The following is a 22,798-nucleotide window of genomic DNA, read 5'->3' on the forward strand; positions in this document are numbered from 1 at the left end:
TCATTCCCTTCCCACCCCCAACAGCCAGGAGTTGCCTTATGTCTATTTAAACTCAGTAATCCAAAAAGGGCATATGAAGATCTTTCCAGAATACAGTGCATAGTTGATTTTGAGCCATTTGATTTTCTTCAGGGTTGAAGGTATTTTCATTCTAACAGGTTTTAGAAATGGCTTTCTTTAGAGTCATGCTAGTGGGAGTAGAATGCTGTCTTTTATCAGGATTTTTCCTGGTTCGGTGCCTTTGAGCCATCTCAGACACTGGCATTGCATGTGTTGTATGAGGCTTCATTTCAGTTCTGCCCGGGAAGGAGACTGAGTCCATTTTCCTATGAAGTTTGGAAGTGCTTTTTAATGGAGGAGAGACATTTTCCATGCAATATTAGAGTCGAGAGACGGTTTTTATTTTTGTTTCTGTCTGTGCCGTGCAGCAGACTGTGAAGTACAAAATGTGTCCAGGTTTGCTGAAGGAGAGTCTTTTTCCAGTGCTGTGTTTCTGCCTTTGTCAGTGGCCGCATGATGAGAGGAATGAGGTGACTTGGTTCCAGCCAGCACTTTTGATATTGGCCTGGTTTGTCCCCCATCCTCACCCAGATACGTTATGTGTAATTATGGAGGGTGTAAGAAGAGTTCAGTAGAAAGGGAGCCCCAGTCTGCAGGATGAGGCTTGCCTGGAAGTCTGGATTTCCTTCCGGTGGCCCTTGGAATACGCACACAGCCTCGTGGGTTCTTAGCTGATAGTCTGATGGGCGTGGGACTCTGTCAGTGCCAACCCTCTCCTCCTGTGGGGCGCATGCGTGTGTCCTTCGGTGCTCTGGGGGGCACTTGTCTGTGCACGGGAGGCTTGCTCTGGCCCTCTTCGTGTTCCTTGGAGGTCATCCCCCGTGCTGTCCCTCTGTCCCGTTGCTCGGTGACTGGCCTGCCTCCCTTTCAAGTCCATAATGATGTCTTTTTCACCATCATTTGTATATATGCCTTAGCAACACGCTGCTGATGACTCATGCTCCCCTCCCACACGGTTTGGGGCCCCAGCAGTTTTGACCTTGTGAAAGCCTAAGGACTCCCACAGAACAAAGGGGATGAAGGGCATAGATTGGCCAGAGAGTGGCACGTGTTTGGACAGTGCTGGGGCTCACAGGGTTCTCCCTGGCTGGCCCAACTGAACTCAAAGTCTGGCTGGTTCTCCCAAAATGAAAATGTTTTACCAAGCAGCCTGGCAGTAAATCATATGTGCCTAACTCAGTGCACAGATTCTCCTTGTCACAAGGTGGTCCCCAAAGGATTCACCTGTTCACTCACCGTCGTCCATGAGGGGCGCAGCAGAGCAGCACATTCCAACACACACCACGGTATCAGTGAAGTGGGCATCACATTCATGTGGGGGTCCCTGGTGACCTAAGCAGCTCTTGGCCACGTCCACCCGGAGATCCTCCCCTGAGCCTCTGTCTGGCGCACTGAAAGCCTTCCTTTCTGCCCCCAAAACAGTGCCTCTCCCTTCGATACAGACCAGGGCGGTGCCTGGCATGGCAGACCAACCTGGCCCTGTTGTTTCTTGCACAGTCTCTCTTACGCTTCTTCTGTATGCACGTCTATCCTCAGAATGTGCTGTGGCTGACTTAGGCCCATCGCCAGAGCTCACGTTTCCACAGCTGCTCAAGGTGTGCAAAGCACTTTTACTCCCAACAGGTCTGTGAAGTTGGAAGCCAAACTATTACCATTCCCACTGTATAGATGAAGAAACAAGTGTGGCGATCACACAGCTAATCAGTGTCTGAAGAAGAATTCAGACACGCTTCTCCTGATTCTGGGCCATCCCTCTTTCCATTGCCCTTTGGGTCAGCAGTAACTTCGAGGCTGTTCACACCACATTCACACCATGCTGCATGACCACACGGCCTTAGAAGAAGAACACCAGGATTAAAAAGGTGGCCTTTGTGACAAGTAGCATCCTAAGGTCTTGGGACATTTCCCAAAGGCAGTGCAGGCCAAGACGTCTGGGCCCAGGGTCTTGTCCATCTTCAGTGCCTGTCCTCCACTAGATGATGAAAGATTTCATCTGGCCATGTGTCGTGATCGCGACAACAGACGGTCGTCACCCCCATGAGGCCCAGCTCTTTGGAGGGGTCGCAGTTCTCTTCCCAGAGGTGATACCGATAGCACGGTGTCGTCTGCACGTGGTCCCAGCCACAGGACCCCCGACACCTCCAGGGGAACACACGTCAAGAAAACCTATGGACATTTCCACTTCCTCTGTGCCTTGAGCTCTGAACTCAAAAAGTTAAATGTGATTTGTTGTGAAAAGTTGAGCTTTGCTTCTGTTTGTTTTAACCCTCATTTCCTTTCCCTTCCATCCTGTAGGCGATTAGCCCGTATTTGCCAAGAGGGGATCCCATTCTGAAGCCTCTCATCTATGAAATGATCCTACATGATTTTCTGGAGAGTGACTATGAGGTACCAGAGCTTAACACGATCCTACTCCCTTGTTTCCTCCTAAAGAGACTCACCCTGCCTGACTGGGCAGACAGGATGCACACTGCTCCTCGGCTGCTTTCTGTGCCATCCTGAGAGCTAAGGACGGTCTTGGGTCTGGAGCCCCAGGAGCTCGCCTAGAGCCTTGGCTAGTAAAAGCGGAGGTGAAACAGCCTCTGCAGCTGTCTTAAATCGTTGGTGAGCGTGTCACATGCCAGGAAGGTCGTGGCCTAATTTATGTGGAGAAGTGTCCTGAGTTCAGCTAAGCCCCCTTCCCTTTGAAGGTTCCCTGGTGCAAGGCGAAGGCCACCAATAGGAAGGAGCACTTGGCCTGGGGGCCCCTGTCCCCTGGCTCACAGCTTGATAAAGCCAGGGACTGAAGAGTGGGGTGGGGTGGGGATGTCACAGCTACAAAGTCTAGCACCGAGTACTAGATTCACCAAAGAGTGAGCCTGGAGTGGAGCGAGGGGAACAGTAGAAGGTGATGAGGCCGCTGGAAAGGTGAGGGGGCTCTGAAGGGCTTTGAATGCCCAGTGGAGGACTTTCCTCACTGGGGAGCCGCTTAGGCTAAGGAAATCACAGATCCCATTCTGATCCCACGGGATCCTTTGATCCAGTTATGATCCCCATTTAACAGATAGGGAAACTGAGGCCAAAGGGGGTTAGGTGAGCAAGTCCCTTAGCTTTGTAGGTGGATTCACATTCCAAGCCCTCACTCCAGGTCATTTAGTCAATCACTGAGCACCTACTATGTGCTAAGCACGGAGGATACAAAGACAGGCGAAAGCTAGCCATTGCCCGGGGGGGGGGGGGGGGGGGGGGGGTGGCTCACAGTCTAGTGATTGTCTAGCGCTCTATCCACTGCACCCTGGCCCCGGCCTCATCTCCTTGCAGGTCAGTCTGCAGCCTGCAGAATGGGCCCTGTGTCTGCGAGTCGGACCCCTCTGCCCTCTGGCGTCCCAACCATGCTCTCCTTCCTTACTCAGCCTTTCTTCGAGTGCCCTTGCCCATGGGTAGGCCGAGTCCATGGCCCCTCCCTTCCTTCCTCCTTCACTGGCTTTCTGGGCCTTCCCTTTTACAGTCTCTTCATCTGAAAATATGGGCTAGTCAGGACTTATGGGCCCAGCCTTTTCACCAGACCCTACAGGCCACTGCCTGAAAAGATGAGGTCGCCCTGGTGACCCTTCTGTCCACTCTCTCCAGTGTCCCCTTGGACTGAGAGCATCAGAGTGGTTGGTCAGAGGAGTTCACCTGGGCAGGAGCTCTCACTGGGTGCAGAACAGCCGCCTGGCAGCGGTCAGTCTGGTGGTGAAGTAGGTGGGGCCATCGGGACCTTCGTATTGTCTCCAGCTGCTGCCAGAGCCCATCCCACAAGAGGCACAGCCTGGATGAAGATCCAGACAGGGGCGGCCCTTCTCACTCTTGTCCAGCACCTAGTGGTGGCTGAGTTCTTGCAGATTCTGGGCTGGAGGGCTTTGCAGACCCCACCAGACCATTCCCTGGCTAGGAGATTGCAGGAGCCACACCAGCAGGGACGGCGCCAGGCGGGTCCTTTAGTGGCGTAGTTCTGTTCCAGCTCCTTCTGTGTGTACCCCTGCCAGCTCTGAGTCTGGGTGTCAGGCTGCCTTGGGAGGCCCAGGCTCCTGGGAGGGAGACTGCCTGGTGGACCCTTGTTGGGTAAGGAGCTGCTCTGCAGCTTCCCTTCCTCTTTTCCTAGGGCTTTGCCACGTTGATCCGAGAGTGGCCCGGTGACCTCTACAACAACTCCGTCATCGTGCAGGCTGTTCGGGACCACCTCAAGAAGGACCCACAGAACAGGACCTTGCTGCGAACGCTGGCCGAGCTGTGAGAGCGTGCTTCTGTCCTGACCAGGCCTTCTGCTCCTCATTTAGCAGGCTCTTGAGGGTCTTTTGCAACTTACTTGAGAAAATGTCAGATTTTTTTCTCCCTCCCGTCTCTCATGTAGATTATTGACCTGGAACGCCTACCCACTTAAGCGTATAGTTGCATGATCATTTTCTTTTCATACTTCACCAATGGGATAAGTGTGAAACTGAGGTCCTCTGTGAGTTTCCAGTTTTCCCTGCCTGGAGGAATGAAGCTATTTTTAATTAGCTGCAGACCAGGCTCGGTTGTGCTGTGATAAAATGGCCCCTCTGATTTACGATGAAAGAAGGGGGTCAGGGCTGCCATGAGGTCTCAAGGTCACTCACCCAGGCCGAGGTCGCTGTCACACCTCCTCGAGGCATGGGCCCTCCTGGCAGAAGGAGAAGCTGGCATGTTCTGAACCTGGGGTCCTTGGGAGTACAGAGATGCATCCGTGGCCCATCAGAAATTACGTTAAAGCCCCACAAAAGTAATGATTCAGCACGAGGATTAGGAAGGCCAGTTTTTTGTAGAAGGAAAGCAAGGGTTCAGAGTGAAAGAAGGAATCAAACCAGTGTTGGGGCTGGTGTGGACCTCGGCAGTCACTCTGGCCAACCCCGCGTTTTTACCAGTGAAGACTGTGGGGTCCAGAGACTCCTCCTCCAAGGTCATTTCACTCAGACCCGACCTCAGTCTGGTACTCTCTACCCTGTACTATACTCCCTCCCTCTTCATTCTCTGTTTCATGTCCACCATTAATGCCAGGCCATTCCTAAGAACCATTTTGTGTCTAAATGGCCCCAGTTATTGTTATGATACCTCTTTCGTCTTTGAAATTAGAATTCTAGATGACTTTTAACTTAAAGACATCTTATCTGTGCTGGGCCTTCTTCCCTTCTCTCCCCTCATCAGTTCTGGGGTTTAATTTTCATCTCTTGCAGATGAGCACACATCCCTGTTTCACATCTTAGCCTGGTTCCTGGGCTCCAGGCCCATGGCACCAGCTGCTCATTGGACTTCCAAAGTAGATGTTTCACAGACATCTCCAGTGTGGCACATGCAGAGCCGTGCTCGTTAGCTCCTCCAAGCACCTCCAGGCTTCCAGGGCCTAGGGCTCAGAACCTGTCGTCCTTGCCCCTCCTCCTCCGTCACCCAGCATGTCTCATCAGTTTCCAAATCTGGCCCAGCAGGCCCCTGCCCCAGGGTCTCCTCACATCAGTCCATCCTCTGCTCAGCTCCCAGATTGACATCTGCTAGCCGATCATCTATCAGCAGCAGATAGGGTTTCTGGCCCCAGACTGGCCTTACTGCCTCCGTGCCTTTGCCCTGGCTGTCCCTCATGCCTGCGGCACTGTCCTTTTTTCCTTCTTCCTTTAAGAATCTCTTCTTTCCTTCAAAAATCAACTTGAATGCTAATTCCACACGATGCCTTTCTTGACTACCCCCGACCAAAAGATCGGCCCTCCCTGCAAAAACTGCCTCATGCTTATTTTGTTTGTGCAGTTCTCAAAGCTTTACAGCTTGTACTGGTCACCCACCACCCACCGCCCACCCCCCGAGAGAGCGCAGGCTTCCTGAAGGCAGGCGGCCTGGCCTGGCCTCCTTTGGCTCCCCGGCGCTCAGCACAGCTCCCGACAGCGGCTGGTGCTTGGGAAGTGCTCGCTGACTGACTGGCTGTTTGACCTTTCATTCTTAGGTACACTTACGATAAAAGCTACAGCCAAGCTCTCCAGATCTACTTAATGCTCCGCCACAAAGACGTGTTTCAGCTGATTCACAAGCACAATCTCTTCAGTGCTATCCAAGACAAAATCGTGCTGCTCATGGACTTTGATTCAGAGGTGCGTATGTCCACTCGGTTACCGTGACATTATCTTTGTCATCACACTTTGAGTAATTAGAAAGCGCATTTGTATGGGTAACCCCAGCACCGTGAGCATGCGGGGCATCTGACGGAACCCCCTGAGTGTGCCTGGCAGAGGCCCCCCGAGTGCGCCCGGCGGAGCCCCCCCAAGTGCGCCCAGCGGAGGCCCCACGGGGGCATCGGATGTTCGATAAACATCAAGTGCTACAGTGAGCTCAGACCTGCTAGAAAAACCGTCCACAGGCAGTGGTGGGTTTCCTGTGGAATATTGTAGAACATGTTCTGTGGGAGCATTTTTGATTCTTGGATTTTTCTTTTCTTCCAAAAGAATTCCACACAACTTTCAGAAAATGAGTTGTGAGAGAAAGCCCCCTTGTCTTCCATTGGCCTCGCTTGTATTACACGACCAGCAGGGTGGGGCAGTGCGTAGAGCCCTAGGCCTGAAATCAAGAGGCTCCAAGTGGAAATCCTGCCTCAGCCACTTGCTAACTGTGTGTCTCTGGGCCAGTCACTTCCCCTCTCTGCCTCAGTTTCCTTAACTATATAATGGGGATGATGAAGGCACTGACCTGCCAGGGTTGTTGTGAGCACAAAGTGGCAGAATAATTGTAAACTGCTTGTTGGTGCAGTGCCCTGCACGCAGCGGGTGCTGAATAAATGATGGTGATGATAAATAACAATAAGTGATAAATTGATGGTCAGTGGGTTATCATTTATTGTTGATATTATCATGACATAGAGGAGATCTGAGACAGACTGACTTTTGGGTCCATCTGGTATCTCTCAATTCTCCTAAAGCCCTTTTCTTTCCACTCTACATGTCCTACAAGTTCGTTGCCGATGTCTCCCCGCTGTCTGTGTGTGTCCCTCTGTCCTGCCGAGTGCCCTCGCTTCTTTCCCAGCTTCTCTGTGATGTTAAACCTAAAGTGGTTGCTGGGCCTGAGTGGGGCCTGTCCTCATAGCTGACCGGCTGGGTATGGAGGGGCCTTTCCCAGCCTCTGATCCTCAGACCCCATCCGAGGGAACTCCAGCCCATGTCAAGGGCTCATGGGATCACAGCTCTAGAGCTGAGGGGACCTTGGAGGTCAGCTGGGCCAGCCCCATTAACAGAGGAGGAGACTGAGGCCCAGGAAGAGGAAGTGGAATTGGAGCCCAGGCCCTTCCCCTCCCGAGCCTGAGCCTCTCCCGCTGTGCACTGGGTTCTGAGAAGTGGTGTATTAGACCAGGTGTCCCTGGAGGTCAGAGTGGTTGTACATGGCAGGGATCGGGGGAAAAGCTCCTTTGGGTGGTGGTGGGCAGCCACACCTCACCAGTGGGTCCAGCCAGGAAAGCAAAGCCAGACACTGAGCACCGAAGAGAGGGGCCAAGAGAGACTTCGCACTAGCAGTCAGCCAAAGCTGGGACCTCAGGTTGGCTGGGAGTTTTGTGTAGATGTCACTGCATTTCCTTCCCACTGTCCTCCTGTGGGTATTTAGAAGACCCGCAGAGTTGGGGGGCCATTTCTCCGCTGTTCTTGCCAGGCACACGCTCATTCAAGCTCCCTCTGCCTGCAGATGCCAGCTACTAAACTGTGTGTCTTTATGCATTTCAGAAAGCTGTAGACATGCTTTTGGACAATGAAGACAAGATTTCCGTGAGTGTTTTTTGTTTTTTGAATGTTTTGCTCATCAGCTCCCGCCCAGAGCTGTGGGACGCAGGGATGCTGGGCCTGTGGGGACACCCAGGACTTCATCCATGGTTGTTGGCCCATGTATCCTTGTTCACATGTCATCATTTTCATTTTTCTTCAGATAAAAAAAGTCGTGGAGGAACTAGAAAACAGGCCGGAACTGCAGCACGTGGTGAGCTCTGCTCCCTTTCCTTCTAAGCTCTGCCCCTTCCATGGCATTTGTCCTTCGAGGTGTTAATGCTTTTGACGTCAGACGAATCCTCAGCCAGACAAGCCTTGGCTTCCTGGGTCAGGGGCTCTGGTACAGGGGAGAGCAGGCACATGCCTGTGTGTTCACACACAGCTGGCATTGCAGCAGAGGAAGAGATGGTTTCTGCTCATGCTCCTTTGGCATCTCTCGCAGGGCTATCAGTGAGACGATTTCCTGTGTGGTTCTTTCTCCCCTCACTGAATTACAGTCTGCATCAGATCTCCAGCCAGTATTCTTCCCTCAGCCCTACGAGCCCTGTGTCTCACACGCTGGCTGAGCAAAGCCTGACTCCAGGAGAGGAGAGGATTGCCCCCCCACCCCTGCAGGCCCACTCCAGCACCATGCTCATGCCCTCACATTCAAGCTGTCTCTAGCCTGGCACACCATCCTTTGTGTGAGGTCTCTGTAGGTCCCCGTGGGTCCTCAGCTTTCCTATGAGCCCTGAGCCCTATTCGCTCTTCTTTTTTATCATTTCTAGCTACACTGAAAGTGGGTATGGCCAGCAGCAAGGCTCGGCCTTTGGGCAGTGAGGACACGCAGCATCTTCTCAGGGTGCGAGAGGAAGCATAGACAGAACAGCTCAGAGTAGCTTGACTCGGGCGCTTCTGTGCTCCAGGGCCCTGGCAATGGAGCCATCCTGACGTCAGGAAATCCTGTGCCTTGGCTCACCTTTGACATTAATACATGGTGAAGCCTTTTTGAAAATTTCAGGGTAACGTGCTGTTGGCCCTGATACTGCTAAGAGCAGGGTGTGAGTGTCAGAGAGGGAAAGGGTGGAGGGCCTGGAAAACAGTCTGAAAACCCCCACGGACTGCCTGCGTGCCTGCTGGCAGTGCTGGCACTGTCCACACCTGCTGGCCTTGGGGTGGCCAGCCCAAGGGAATCCAGGGGTGGGGGCTTGGCAGCCGTCCCCACTCAGCAGAGCCGCAAACCTCGTCTAGGGCAGAAGCGTCACATGGCGGTGCTTTCCAGCCTTCTCCCTGACTGTATGAAGCCTTCATCCAAAGTCTTACTGGGGGCAGGGGGAATTACCGATGAGCATCCTGATTCTGAAATAGCCACAGGCCGAAGCGGTGACTCGGCTCTCGTCACAGGGCTGTGTGTGTAGTTCAGGAACGAGAAGGGGCTTCACAGGCCGTCTGGGCTAATCCCCCATTTTGCAGATGAGGAAACTGAGATTCAGCCAGGTTCAGTGACTTTCCCAATGTCACCCAGCTAGTAAATGCCAGGTCAGGATTTGAACCCAGGCCTTCTGACCCCACGCCCAGCCCTTGAGTTTCTAATCATCTCAGCGTGCTTTGCACTTTGAAAGGAAAACATTCTCTATCCCCTCTGTGACCAGGCCCTTAGACATGGGTCATGGCCAGGTTTTTGAAAGGTGCTTTATCCATGTCTTTCTAATGAAGTTACTTGGACAGTGGGAGAAGTGAAGACTAGTACGGACTGGCTTCCCCCCCTCCCCCATGTTGATCTGGATGCCTTTGTCCTCTGTTTCTTTCAGTATCTGCACAAGCTTTTCAAAAGAGACCATCATAAGGGCCAGCGCTTCCATGAGAAGCAGATCAGCCTTTATGCTGAATACGATCGCCCCAGCCTGCTCCCGTTTCTGCGAGATAGCACCCACTGTCCCCTGGAAAAGGTGAGCAGCCGCCTCCCTACAGTTCATATGTGGTCACAGTTCCTCTGCCCCTTGCCCACCTGACCCAGGGCAGAGGGGCCAGTGGCAGCTTCTGCTTGGGGCAAGTGTTTAGACAGTGAGCCTGATCCTCAGTGTGTCAGGACGAGGAGGAGTGGCTCTGGGCCTTCCTGATGACCAAACCCCTGTAGCGAGTGGGGTTATTTGGGGCTTGGGTACAAAGTTAGGGTCCAGAGCCTCAAGCCAAAGGAGGCATCAGGCATTCAAGGGGCCAGGCCAGGCTTGGAAACCAACCCTGAGGTGAGGATCTAGGGAGAAATAGACCAGTAATTAGGAAGCAAAGTCAGAATCAGATTGCAAATCCCAAGTCGATAGCCCAGGCTACAGCATCATGTTTGCGCAACTAACGTCAAAAATTCAGGAAGTCCTTCCTCCCCCTCTCCCTCTTTCCCTTCCCCCTCTCTTCCTTCCTTCCTTCCCCCTCTCTTCCTTCCTTCCTTCCTTCTTTCCTTCCTTCCTTCCCTTCCTTCCTCCCTTCCTTCCTCCCTGCCTTCCTCCCTTCCTTCCTTCCTTCCTGCCTTCCTTCCTCCCTGCCTTCCTCCCTTCCTTCCTTCCTGCCTTCCTCCCTTCCTTCCTCCCTTCCTTCCTCCCTGCCTTCCTCCCTTCCTTCCTTCCTTCCTTCCTTCCTTCCTTCCTTCCTTCCTTCCTTCCTTCCTTCCTTCCTTCCTTCCCTCCTTCCTCAGATACTACTTGAGTGCCAAGTCCATTCAAGGTCCTATACACTGGGGAGAGAACAATGGAAACTGCTCTGTCCAATCACCAATGATCTCTGAATTTCGCGATCCAATGACTTTTTCTCAATCTTTATCCTTCCTACCTCTCTGCAGCCTTGGACTCTGTCACACCTACTTCCCCTGGGTTTGATACTGTCATCTCTAGGTTTTCATGACATTTCTCTCTCCTGGTTTTTCCTCCTACCTGGCTGACTGTTGCTTTGCTGCATCTTCACCTGAATCATGCCCACTAACTGGGGTGACTCACAGCCTTTCCTGGGCCTTCCTCTCTTTTCCTTTTATACTGTTTTGCTTAGTAATCTTGTCAGTTCCCAAGGATTCAGTTATCATCTCTGTGTCAATGGTTCTTACATTTATCTGGCCCTAACCTCTCTCCTAGTCTCCAGTCTGTGACTCCATCTTGTTCTCGGACAGCGATAATTGGATATCCCATAGACGTCTTAAATTCAGCAAGTTCAAATTGAAATGGATTTTCTTTCCCCCAATCCTTCCCCCTCTTCTGCTTTCCTGTTTCTCTGGGTGGTGCCAGAGTACATCCGCAGTTTCACTGTTGTGGAGCCTCTCCACTCAACCATCGAGCACATGGGATTGTTGTCCACGCTCTTGGTAGAGATCAGAGACACACAAAACACCTTTCTCCTCCTTTCTGTGAGGCTGGGTGAGAAGGTTGGCCATTTTCTTTAGTCTTAAGAGCTTGGGTTCTTCCGAACCAGACTTTTTCCTCCCAGGCTCTGACGTTGTCACTTCAGGTGTGCTTGGTGATGTCCAGAGGCACAGTAGGCCAGAGTCCAGCATCCAGGGGCTGCGAGTTAGAGGCCCTGCCCCTCGGATTCTCAGACCAGATTCGAGCTCCTCAAGCCTTGTGCTGTGCCAGGAGAATATTCAGAATAGAATCCAGCAAGCATTATAAAGGGGTCAGAGACTGCTTCATTATGAAATTCATGTTGTTAAAATTCCTTCAAGGGACTTTTGCATTGTAAATCATGGAGACTTTCTTTGTTAGAATAAGTTGCTATTGTCTCCTGAGGAAGGAAAGTATTGCTTGAAAGATAGACATCTTCATTGTTTTTAACTTACAGATGAGGCACATTTATACTTACTTAAGTCCCTGTTGTGGTTTTCAAGGAGACAGCAATGACTTAGTAGCTCACAGTTCATTTGTCAGTCTTTTTTCTTATTACAAAAAGAAATTCCATTCATACATTACCATATTTTGAAGCCAACAGTAGTAACGTATTTATTTGGAAAGTGAAAAATCCATTTTATATCTCAACCAGCTAATGGCATCTATGGCTCAGGCCATTAGACACCAGGCTGGGCCCATCCCGGATTTGCCTGTGATGAATCCTGCCCATCCTAATATTGAAAATAGCTTCCCAAAAGCTTAGACAGCCAGGGTAGAATGGGCGATTTGTCAGTCCAGGACTCCAAGTGAGATCCCAGGCTCCAGCCAACTACTTTTTCACTGGCAGAGGGAGAAATGCCAAAAGCTGAAGATGGTACACACATCGGCATGCAGAAGGGAAGCCATTGGGGGCCAGTTGTTGGCTTAAGGCAAAAATCCCACGTGAAATTGGGCCATTTTCACATCATATCTGTGTTGGGAGAAGGGAGAGACCTCTTTTAATTTCTGGAAAGCCATCACGAAAAGAGGGAGGGTCTCAGCAGCCCTGTGAACACCCACACACACCCACACACTCGGTGGTATCCCAACTTGAGAACTTTGCTGATGGTTTTGCCTCAGCAGCACCTGGGGCCTTTCACAATTTAATGTGTTCTGCAGCCACCTCTTAATTCAAGGTGTGGGGGATGTGGGCCTTTGCTGGGAAGCTGCTCACAGGTCGATACTTGTAAGGGGGTCAGCAGGGAGGATAACTGAATTAGAAGGTGAGAATTGGTTGAAAATTCAGACCAGCCTTGTGCTGGGTCACTTCATATCTGCCGATGTAAATTGCCTACCCAGTTGTAAAGTTATATCCTAGAGCACTGGGATTGCCTTCATCAAAAGCTTTTTGGAAACATTCAAGCCTAGAGCTGGAGGTCACAAATCATTAGCCCCCTTAAATCACAGCATGAAAAGCTCTTAAGCTGTTTCTCAGTTCTTCAGCTGCCTTTTGAAAGGAGGCCTAAAGTTTAAAGGAAATTATAGTCTGTGCAGTTATTGAAAATATGTCCACCCACCCCCCAAAAAATGTAGGATTAGGAGGGGGAGAAATGATGTGCCGGGTTTCAAAAGGGGTCTCCTGAGCTTTCCCATTCATTTGCTTTAATATGGATGTTAACGAGAGAGAACAGGCATCTTAAAAGCTGACTTTCTTCAGTTTGGGCTTAAAAGCAGGAGTTTAAACTTTTCTGCTTTGGCAAAGGTATGCCTTGGAGTAATCGAAGTATTCCATAAATTGGAATTCCCAAGGAGTCCACCTGTCTGCCTGAATTAGGAAGGAAAAAGTCTGTGGAGCTTGGGCTCCAGGTTAATTTAAGCAACAAAACAAAACAAAACAAAATACCCCTTTAGTCCTCCAGGGAAAAGTGATTTCATCCTTGTGTGTTCTTCATCCACTGACGCAGCCTACATTCCCTCCATCACTTAGTCCTTGAAGGCTGCATTGGCTGGAAAGTCATCTATCTCCCCATGGCCAGCCTGGTGTGGGACTTCGCTGAGCTTAGCCAGGCTGGTCCTCAGTGAGAGACGTGTCGCCTGGCACTGTGCCCATACTCCCAGCTTGGTGGGCTGTGGGCAGAGCTTTCAAGGCCCCATGACCACCTCCGTAGCACAGAGGCATCCCAGCAGGATTGTAGTGACTGAAGCCGAGGAAAGGATGGCCCAGGTGAACAAGCCTGGCCAGTGCGTTGCTGAGTGTTACATAGCCTGCTGCTGTTCTAGTTATAGCCGTTGATGTGCGTGAATTAAGAAGAGAAGAACCAGAAGTGTGCTGTCTTCTCTGTTACCTTCTTTTCTCTCTCCCATCCTCTTTTTTCTTGTGCTTTTAGAAGTTCATGTCTTCAGCTTCCCTCTAGAGGGAGCACTGTGGCCCATGAATGCGCCCGGATCCATGATGGTGAAATGGAGTCTTGTGCCCTTTTCCTGTCTGCTTGGGGAAATCCTCGCCCTGGAAGTGTTTTCTCCACGTACTTCTTCATGCAACATTGTGGGCGGTCCTTGAGGAGCATTCCTTCTTTAACCTGCAAATAAGAAGTAAAAGATAGGACTGTTCGGCATAAAAGCATTGGAGGCTCTTGGCTGCAAGGTGCCCCAGAAGTTGGGGTGTGCGTGTAACCTCCTGGGCCGGGCCCTCTGTGGAGGCCCAGCTGCTGCTGGTGCAGACCCTTCTTCCCTTCCTCCATCCCCTCAGGTTCCTGGGGCCCTCACTGGCACTGCGCTGTAGGGCGAGGTCATTAGCATCTACTCCACTGTCCACGAGTATCCATTTCAGGAAGGGCATCTTCCCACTGAAACCACTCTCTGCAAAGGCATCAGTGATCTCTCAGTTGCTAAATCCGGTGGCTTTTTCTCAGTCCTCATTCTCCTCGGCCTCTCTGGACGCTGTCAGTCACTCCTTGACACTGTTCTCACCAGGTTTTCTTTCTCCTGTTTCTCCTGTCCAAGATGCTGCATGCACCTCCAGAACGTGCCATCTCACTGTGGGCCAGGGTTCTGTCCCGGGCCCCCTTCTCTCTCCTTCTGTCCTACTTCACTTGGTGATCTCATCCATTCCCATAGATTTAATGACTGTCTTTATACTGGTGATTCTCAAATCTACCTTTCTTGCCCCAGACTCTGCTACCTTCAGCTACCTTTCAGACATCTCACACTGGAGGCCTGGCAGACATCTTAAATTCAACATGTCCAGAAGAGAATTCATTTTCTTTCCCCCGAATCTTCCCGTCCTACTTTCCCTCTAACTGTCAAGGGCAACACCATCCTCTCAGCCCTTGAGGCTCCAGGATTCTTCACTATCTCTTAGCCCCCATAACTGAACTGTTTCAAGGCCTGTCAATCTCACCTTTGCAGCCTTGGGCTATTATTCCGTGGCCTCTGATGCTCCATCATTCAGCCAAACTGATATCTTTGCTCTGTAGAAGGGAGCGGTGGACCTCATCTTCCCAGGGCCTCGGCTTAAACCCCACCTTGCATACTTTGTAGCTCTGTGATCCTAAGCAAGTTGGTCAGCATCTCTGAGCTCTTCATCTGCAAACCGAGAAGGCTGAACTTCGGGGTCCCTTCTGTCTTACGTGATATTCCTTCTCTGGCTCTTTTTCTGGCTCTTCTTCCTTCTCCTAACCCCAAACTAGAGGTGTTCCCCAGAGCTCACTTACTGGCCTTCCCTTCAGACTCTGAATTCTCAGCAGGTTCCTGCATTCTCAACCCTTTCACTAACCCTTGTATCTCTGCATATGAAGCCCAGGGTTTTCTCTCTAACCCTGACCTCTCTCCTGAGCTCCATTTCTGTATCTTCAGCTGTGGAAAGAGCATTTAGAATCCTAGAATGTCAGAGCTAGCAGGGTCCTAGAGATCATCTGAGCCATCCCCCTTCTTTTTACAAGTGCTTCAGAGGCCCAGAGAGGGGAGGTGACTTACCTAAGACCACCCAGCAGGTTGTATGGCACTTCTCCTAGATCTCCTGCTCTCTCCTCAAGTTCACCGCCCCATCATCTTTCCACCCAAACCGACTCCATCCCCGATTGAAACTTCATTCCTCTCTCTGCACCCCTCCCCAATACTGCCCAGTCTCCCTGTCCTTTCACAGATTTTCAGACTTTCAGAGCTGGAAGGGATCTCGCTTCCTTCATAATGGCTCATATCGCTATCACCTTTTTTCACAGCCATGTGCTGGTCCAGGGCCTTATTTACCCCCAGGCCTCTGCGATGCCAGTACTTCCAAACAGGTCTTCTTGTCTCCACCGTTTCCTATGTGGTGCCGCCCCATCAGCTTCCTTCAGACGCTGTCATCATGGTGCTTCTTTTTTCGAGGTTGTCAAGACCAGGCTCCTTGAGGTCCTGGGACCAGCCTGCTTGCTCCTCTCTTGAGGCTGGTCTCCTTTCACACACGCCTTCCATGCTTCGCTCCCTGGACTGACACTTCTGCTTTTTCTCCCTCTGGCATGTCCTCCCTTCCTCACAGAGGCTCCGTGCTTTGGGCCCAGGGCCCTTCCCTAAGCATTCTGCCGTCACCCATGGTGATGGCTCTTTCCTTTGAGGGCTGAATGCAGTGACTCATGGGACAGCTTGGTGGAGACCATCCTTTCTTGTCCTGTTATTTGCTGTCTGTGTCTGTGCCTTTCATCACTTAGAATGGTGCTCTTGGGATGCAGTGGGACACAGCATGGCTAGCTTTGTGATTTTCTAAATTTCCATCGTGCCATTTTGAAAGCAGTATCTTCTTAGCTGATTGAGGGTCTTCCTTCTCAAGGGTGGCCTTTTTGGTCACTCTTCTTTTCAGCCTTACTTCATCTTTGAAGTACCATCCAGGTCTCACTGTATTTGTGTTAAGCATTTCTGCCCACAGTGACCTCCTGTAATCTGCACAGAGACTTTTTGTCGAGTTTCATGCCAGCCAAGGAGCTTTGGAAGGTTAGATGACCAAGGCCCATTAGAGAAAAAGGAAAGGCAATTATTAACTTCCAACCCAAGTTATAATATTTAAATCATGCCCCCATTTCCCGAAGAAGAACTACTGAGCCAAACTAGAGAAGTGCATGGCTGCTGGCATCCTCAGTTTCTGCTCTTTTCCATTCCTCCCACCTCTTCGTGGCACTGACGACTTGGACTCTTATCCCCAAACGGCCTGCATCATCAGTAGACAAAGCTACTGTTTTTATCCATAAAGGAAAAGCTTTCACCTGAGCAATTGTTTGAGTCTTTAGAGGGAAACCTGATCTCATATCCTCAGTCTTTCTACTTTAACCCATAATTGTCCTCTGGCATATGCTTGAACAGATTTAGAGAAGATTGAGAAAGATACTAAACAGCGTTGCTGTTCTCCCCCAGTGATGCACAGGAAAGTCTGTGTGGGTTGTCTTGTTTTGTTTTTGAATATAAGTTCCTGGCTGTTTATCAGGTAAATGATGAAAGACAGAGGTCCCCTTCTAGGAGACGGAGCCCAGCTCCTGGGCCAGGAAGCCGGGACAGTTTTATCATCTTTGCTAATTCTAAAATGACTGTCAGTGAACACTAAGGGCACTTTGAAATCTGTTAGGATGTGCCTTGTGTGGTAGAGCTTCCCCCAGGTGAGCCGAGAAGGGCATGCTGCGGCCAGTGTGGTGTGGGCCTAGAATGTGGCCCAGGGGCCGTCCCAGCCACATGCAGGGGCTCATCCCCACGAGGGTCACTCCTGGCTGATGGAGTTTTTCCAGCCACCTCCAGCTCATGCAGTGGTCAGCTGAGGCTCCGGGAGCTCATGCCCTGTGCTGGTGGCTGAGTTCCCCGGACCATCGAAGTCACAGATCGTTGAATCACCAGACAGCTGTGATGCTGCTCAGGGTCCCAACATCACCATTTCTTTTTTTGTGCTCTAACTTAGGCTCTTGAGATCTGCCAACAGAGGAACTTTGTGGAAGAGACCGTCTATCTCCTGAGTAAGTAACATCTTTCGTTGGGATAAGCTCTAATGTAGCCTCCAGACTCCATAAACTGAGGGATCCTGGGACCAGCCCATGTGCACGGCTGCCTTATGAGCATGTTCCAAAAACTCACTGGACCTACCCCCATCAGAGAGAAGAATACCATCGTGTTCTGCTTCACCCCTTCCCAAGCCCTTCCTGGCCCTTTGACATCAGCACCGGCCTAGGGCCCACACACGTCACAGCTTCCTGGAAAGGATGAAGCCATCCTCTTGGAAACCAGATTAAAACAGAAGAAGGAGCAAAGTCAGCATAGCCAGAATTTCAGGGTGACCAAAGCTTCACAGCAGTCTCCTCTGGCCTCATGTTTGTAGAATGCTGGATTCAGGGGCAGATGATCTGTCCTGACCGGTGAGATCTTGTGCAAGTAGTGCCTCTTCTCTGGCCTCAGTTTCCCTCTCTGTAAAGTGGGGGTCAGAGTTCATGACCTCCGAGGGTCCCTGCAGGCTCGATGTCAGTGGTCCTTGGATTCTTTGGAGCAGATGGACGCGTGAGGGTTGACTTTTATGGCACTGGAACCATCGTTTTTCAAAAAAACAGTCTCAGCCGGGGCCATTTGATTCCAAAGTATATTCTTCAGTGAACGTAGATTTTTTTTTATAATCACAGAATTTCAGAGATAGAAAGGGGCTTAGAGACCACTTTGGCCAATCTACAGACCAATTTACAGACAGAGAAACTAAGGCCTAGGGAAAACATAGGGGGACCCATTCGGAGTGTCAAGGGATCTCATAGGTTATTTTTACAGAGTGGAAACTGAGTTCCCAAACAAGTTACTGACTTGTCCAAAGTCACCAAGATAAGAAGTAGCAGAGCCACGATTTGAACCCAGGACCTCTGACACCAGACCCAGGACTTTCTCCACTACATCCTCTGATGTTCATAGGGTTTGTGCTTTTTTCCCCTCCTCTCCCCCCCATCCCTTACCGTTAATTCTCATTTAAAAATTACCCAAATCATCTGCTGGTAACCCTTAGTAACATTTGTCACTGGTAACTTACTCAATGAAAGCTTCTAGTTCATGAGCCAAGAAGATTTTCTGAACGTCCTTGGCAAGCTTGTTTCATGAGAGGATGGGGCGGGGGGGGTGGGGTTTGAGGGGGAGGAGGCACCCAGTGTCTCTCGCTGTTGTTTGGTGATGTCATGTTGCCCCTCCACACTGGGGCAGAGAAATTGAGACCCTCTTAATCAGATTTGGAGTTTGAAGACCTGGGTTCTAATTCTGGTTCTCTATCGTAATCCCTCTGTGAACTTGGACAAGTGGCTTCATCTCTCTGGACCCGAGGGTTCTGCGCCTGTAGATGGAGGAGGCTGGGCCTGATGGCCTCTGAGGTCGCTGGTTCTAGGATCGTATCAGAGACAAAGGGCCGGGAGAGCCCCGAGCCAGTCGTGGCGGCCCATCCTTCCAGCTCCTGCTCTGCTGCCACTGCTCCCTGGGTGACCCTGGCCAAGCCCCTCACTCTTGGGCTCACATTTTCCTCCTAAGTAAAGTGCTGTGACCCATCAGATTCAACTTTAAACTCTTTGTTTGGGGAATTGTCGCTTTGAAAAGAGATTTCCCAGGAGTCACTGGGGCTTGTCACAGACTTAGCTGTGCTAATGTAGACATAGCACACCCTACGAGGAAGAGGTGGAGTCTGTCATGCCCTGGTCCTAGTAGAGTGTGCCCATACTGGCCGGGGAGGCTGTAGGCTGTTCATTGGATAGACATCCTGTAAGGTAAAGGCCCCTCGCTTTTCACTCTCCCAGAGAGTCACTGAGATGTGCTGACTGACACCTGGTCTCCTTCCTGCCCCCAGGCAGAATGGGGAACAGCCGGAGTGCCCTGAAGATGATCATGGAGGAGCTGCATGACGTCGACAAAGCCATCGACTTCGCCAAGGAGCACGATGATGCCGAGCTGTGGGAGGACCTGATTTTGTACTCCATCGACAAGCCACGTAAGCTGTTGTGTGTGTGTGCGTGTATGTGTGTATGTATGGTTTGGGTAGAGGTGTGTGTGCACATGTGCATGTGTGTGTGTATGCATGTGTGTGTGGTTTGGGTAGAGATGTGTGTGCGCATGTATATGTGTGTGCGTGTGTGTGTGTGAGAGAGAGAGAGAGAGAGAGAAAGAGAGAGAGAGAGAGAGATTAAGGATGGGGGCAGGGACTCCCAGAAGCAGCATTTCTTTTTTGAAGCGTATAACCTGAGTAGCCTCCTGGACTCTCTTTATGGATGGACGTCTTTATTGCACGGCTCGGTCCGTGTGTGAAAGCTGGAGTTTCAGCCTTCTGAAATGAGAGGTTGGTTCCTGCCCTCATGTGCTGTCACTGTGCTGGCCCTGCTGTTCTCTGGCAGTCTCTGCTGACCAGCAGGCCGGTGTTGGTTGCTTCTGCTCCTGACCTGATGTCTGACAGCCCAGTGTAGGGTTCAGCCTTTTCCATCTGGGGTAGGGGGCTCTCCCTAAATCTTATCTCCCCACCCCTCTAAGAGGGGTGAGATAAAGCACATTTTTGGTTTAAATTGCCCCTGGCTAATTTCAGAATTCACTGGAACTTCTTGTCAAAGTTGCCTTGCTAAGCCAAGCTGAAAAAGAGGCAGCAGAGCTGTAGCCAATGAGAATGATTTTTTATTTTTCTGTTTTTCAAATAAAAAGCTCTCCATTGACACATGTTAATTCTGGCATCTGATTCAAGTGGATCTCTGCGATCAGACATTTGGTCCGTGGCAGGTTGGGGGTTTTCTCCCATGGCCTAGGGGAGGTCCGTTCTTAGGAACTCAGACAAAGCTAACCTTGTAGAGTGAGTTGGGGTCGCTAAGGTGTTTCCTATCTGTCTTCACTTGATCTCAGCCACCAAAGGTGGGGTCCCCGCTTCAGCCTTAACTGTCGCTTCGCTGCTTGACCTTCACGGCCTCAAATTGCCCCATCTCTGGCTTCTCTCCCCCTCCCGCTCACTCTCCCTCCTCAGATGGCCCATTGGTTCCTCGTCCTGGGGCCCAGTGCAGCCACCCTGGCCCAGTTTCCCTTCCATCCCTTCACAGTCTGCGCCCTAGTGTCTGCCATGTCAACAATGCACTTTCTTCTCCCCTTGAGCCCCTTGTTCTTTGACCTTCCCCTCCCCCTTTGCTGCTAATGTCCAGCCTTGGACGAGCCCCCACTGTCCGTCTTCCCCATTCCTACTTCCAAGTCCTCCTGAATACTTCTGGGCAAAGTCCAAAAGACCGTGTCCTCTGGACCCAGTCAGACTGGAAGCTGTCCTGCTACAGCTGGGCTCTCACACCTGCCGTGCGATATTCGGTCACAATATCTTCATTGGTCTTTCCCAGACTTCTCTCTCTTCTTCAAGCAGATGACCTTGACTCGTGTATTTCTGGGAAGATTGCATTCAATTCGGATTCTCTCCTGTCTCCCCTCCTGCACTCCATTGTATCGCTGTGTCCTCTTCCCTCTAGTCCCAGAGGAGGAGATAGAAGATACCTCTTAGCCCAGGCTGACCCCTTCTCTACCTGCGTCTTCATCCTGACCCTTTGGTCTTTTCTGGAAATTGTGTCAGTCATTTCTTCTCCCAGCCTCTTTATTCCACAGACTTAACAAATATTTATTAGGCAATCCATAGGCATTTATTAAGCTTTGGAAGCTTAGATTCTACCAGGAATACACAGAATGTCACACGTGGAGAATTGAGGAGAAAGAGAAGACCAAGAACTAGGAATGCCGCCTTGTGGCCCCTTGGCCACAAACCTGTCCAGGGCCTCCAAATCCCAGAAAACCCTCCTCCAGTTCTCATCCAGCCTCGCTCGCCTTCACGGACAGACTTCTAGAAAGATGATGAATCTCTGTTTGCAGCCTCCAGTTCCTTAGCCCATCGGTACCTGGCTTCTGTCCCCACTGCTCTACTGAAATCCCTTTGTCCAAGGTCACCGGGCTTCTCCTGATTGCCACGTTCTCAGTCCTCATCTTAGCCCATCAGTACCTGGCTTCTGTCCTCGCTGCTCATCTTCCTTTGGTGCTTCTGAAGCATTTTCACCCTCCCTCTTCTGGTCATCTAGTCCTGATAAGGACACATCTGGTGCATTGATGGTGTATCGGGTCTGGTGTCCCGTTTTTGTGGGGATGTTGGTAGACTGAAGACTCTTCAGAGAAGAAGGAACTGGAAGATGGAGGGCCTTCTATTCGTGCCTTGTGGAGATTTCTCAAAGGAGCTGGGGATGGTTAGCCTGGAGATGCAAGCCCGGGTGTCTGTGTTGTAATCCTTCAGAGACTGAAGATCTGGCACACAGAGAAAGAGTTAAACGCACCCTTTATGGCTCCAGAAGGGAGAATTGAGACCAGTGATAGGAATTAAGGGGAGGCAAGTGAATCAGTGTCAGAGGCGTCCCAGCACACAGAAAGCTGCCCCAGAACAGGAGGCAATGTCTCATATCCTGACGAGATACAGGATATGGACAAGAGGTGGCCTGGCCGACGTCCCCCCTCCCCCAGTGCTGGGGCTCAGGGATTCTCCTTCCTGGACATCTGTTGTCCTGTTCTCTTCCTCCCTCTCTGCTCATCCTCCTTGGTTTCCATCTGTTTCTTCCCCCTGCATTTATCCAAACTTTCAGTGTGTCTGAAAGATGGCAGTGCCAGGAAATTCAAGAAAGAGTTCGATTGTCAGGGAAGCAGATGAGTCCATTTTAGCCCCCGTGGGGTGAGGTGCTAGCGAAACATCTCACCTGGAGATGTCCCACAAACAGCTGGAAGGTATAGGGCTGGAACTTACTTAGGCGGTCAGAGTTGGACAGAAAGGATGTGACAGGCAAAGCTACGGAAGTGAGAGCCAGCCAGCTCATTGTGACAAGGAAGAGAAAGAAGGAGCCTGCCAGGAGAGCCTTGAGGGACACCCCTGAGGAAGGGGGCAGGGGGGCAGAGCTGCCCTCCCTGGTACCAGGCATAGTCTTGATGCACCAATCAATGTGGGAGCTGGAGAAACAGAGAGAAAGAGAGAACCTGGAGCCTCCTACTGTACTCCTCTCCTGTTTCCCCGCATGACTCTGCCCCACCAGAGATCAGCAGCACCCATGGGAGGGGAGTGGTGACCAGCCACCCACTGGCCTGGCGACCAAAGGACGTTCCTCTCTGGTTACTAAGCCAGATTTGCCCCGGGTCAGCCGGGTTGTGGCCACTCTTTGTCCGTCACAGGACAGTCCACCCCCATTTCCTTGGATACCCAGCCAGGTGCTTCCCCTGTGCCTGGCACAATAGCCCCGAGCACAGCTTCCCTGAATTACCATGTTGGCAGCTGCCAACATGCCTGATCACGCCTGACCACCTGCTGAAGCCCTCAGGGTCCCTGAAGGTCTCCAGAGACCTGGCGCTATGACCGTGGCCCACTCTGCTGCCTCATGTGGGCTCAGCACTCAGGCCAGACCAGACCATCCTCACCCTCCAATATCGTCCTTCCTTTGCACTTTCTTGACCCATTCTTACTCGTTATCCCTCATTCCTGAACCCTCGATCACACACACACACACACACACACACACACACACACTCTCATACACGTGTACCCTCATGTGTGCACACTCATCTACATTCACACATGTATGCACGCTTACACAAACACATGCACATTCAAACTCATAGACACATGCAGTCACGTGCATGCATACT

The 22,798-nt window shown here is 51.1% G+C and overlaps 1 protein-coding gene across 2 annotated transcripts in view; it reads left to right on the plus strand.

Annotated features, from left to right (window-relative positions):
- VPS41 (VPS41 subunit of HOPS complex) overlaps window positions 1–22,798 on the plus strand; it is a 183,511-nt gene that overhangs the window by 146,316 nt on the left and 14,397 nt on the right. For both annotated transcript variants that reach the window (XM_020964498.2, XM_078152047.1), the window contains 8 exons: window positions 2,356–2,448; window positions 4,184–4,311; window positions 6,029–6,173; window positions 7,788–7,829; window positions 7,987–8,037; window positions 9,617–9,754; window positions 17,067–17,121; window positions 18,966–19,106. In XM_020964498.2, coding sequence (XP_020820157.1) covers window positions 2,356–2,448; window positions 4,184–4,311; window positions 6,029–6,173; window positions 7,788–7,829; window positions 7,987–8,037; window positions 9,617–9,754; window positions 17,067–17,121; window positions 18,966–19,106 — 793 coding nt within the window. The remainder of the gene's footprint in view (window positions 1–2,355; window positions 2,449–4,183; window positions 4,312–6,028; window positions 6,174–7,787; window positions 7,830–7,986; window positions 8,038–9,616; window positions 9,755–17,066; window positions 17,122–18,965; window positions 19,107–22,798) is intronic.

The sequence above is a fragment of the Phascolarctos cinereus genome, unplaced genomic scaffold (assembly GCF_003287225.1).
Source record: "Phascolarctos cinereus isolate Bilbo 61053 unplaced genomic scaffold, phaCin_HiC Scaffold_4;HRSCAF=312, whole genome shotgun sequence".
In the NCBI taxonomy this organism is placed as follows: domain Eukaryota; kingdom Metazoa; phylum Chordata; class Mammalia; order Diprotodontia; family Phascolarctidae; genus Phascolarctos; species Phascolarctos cinereus.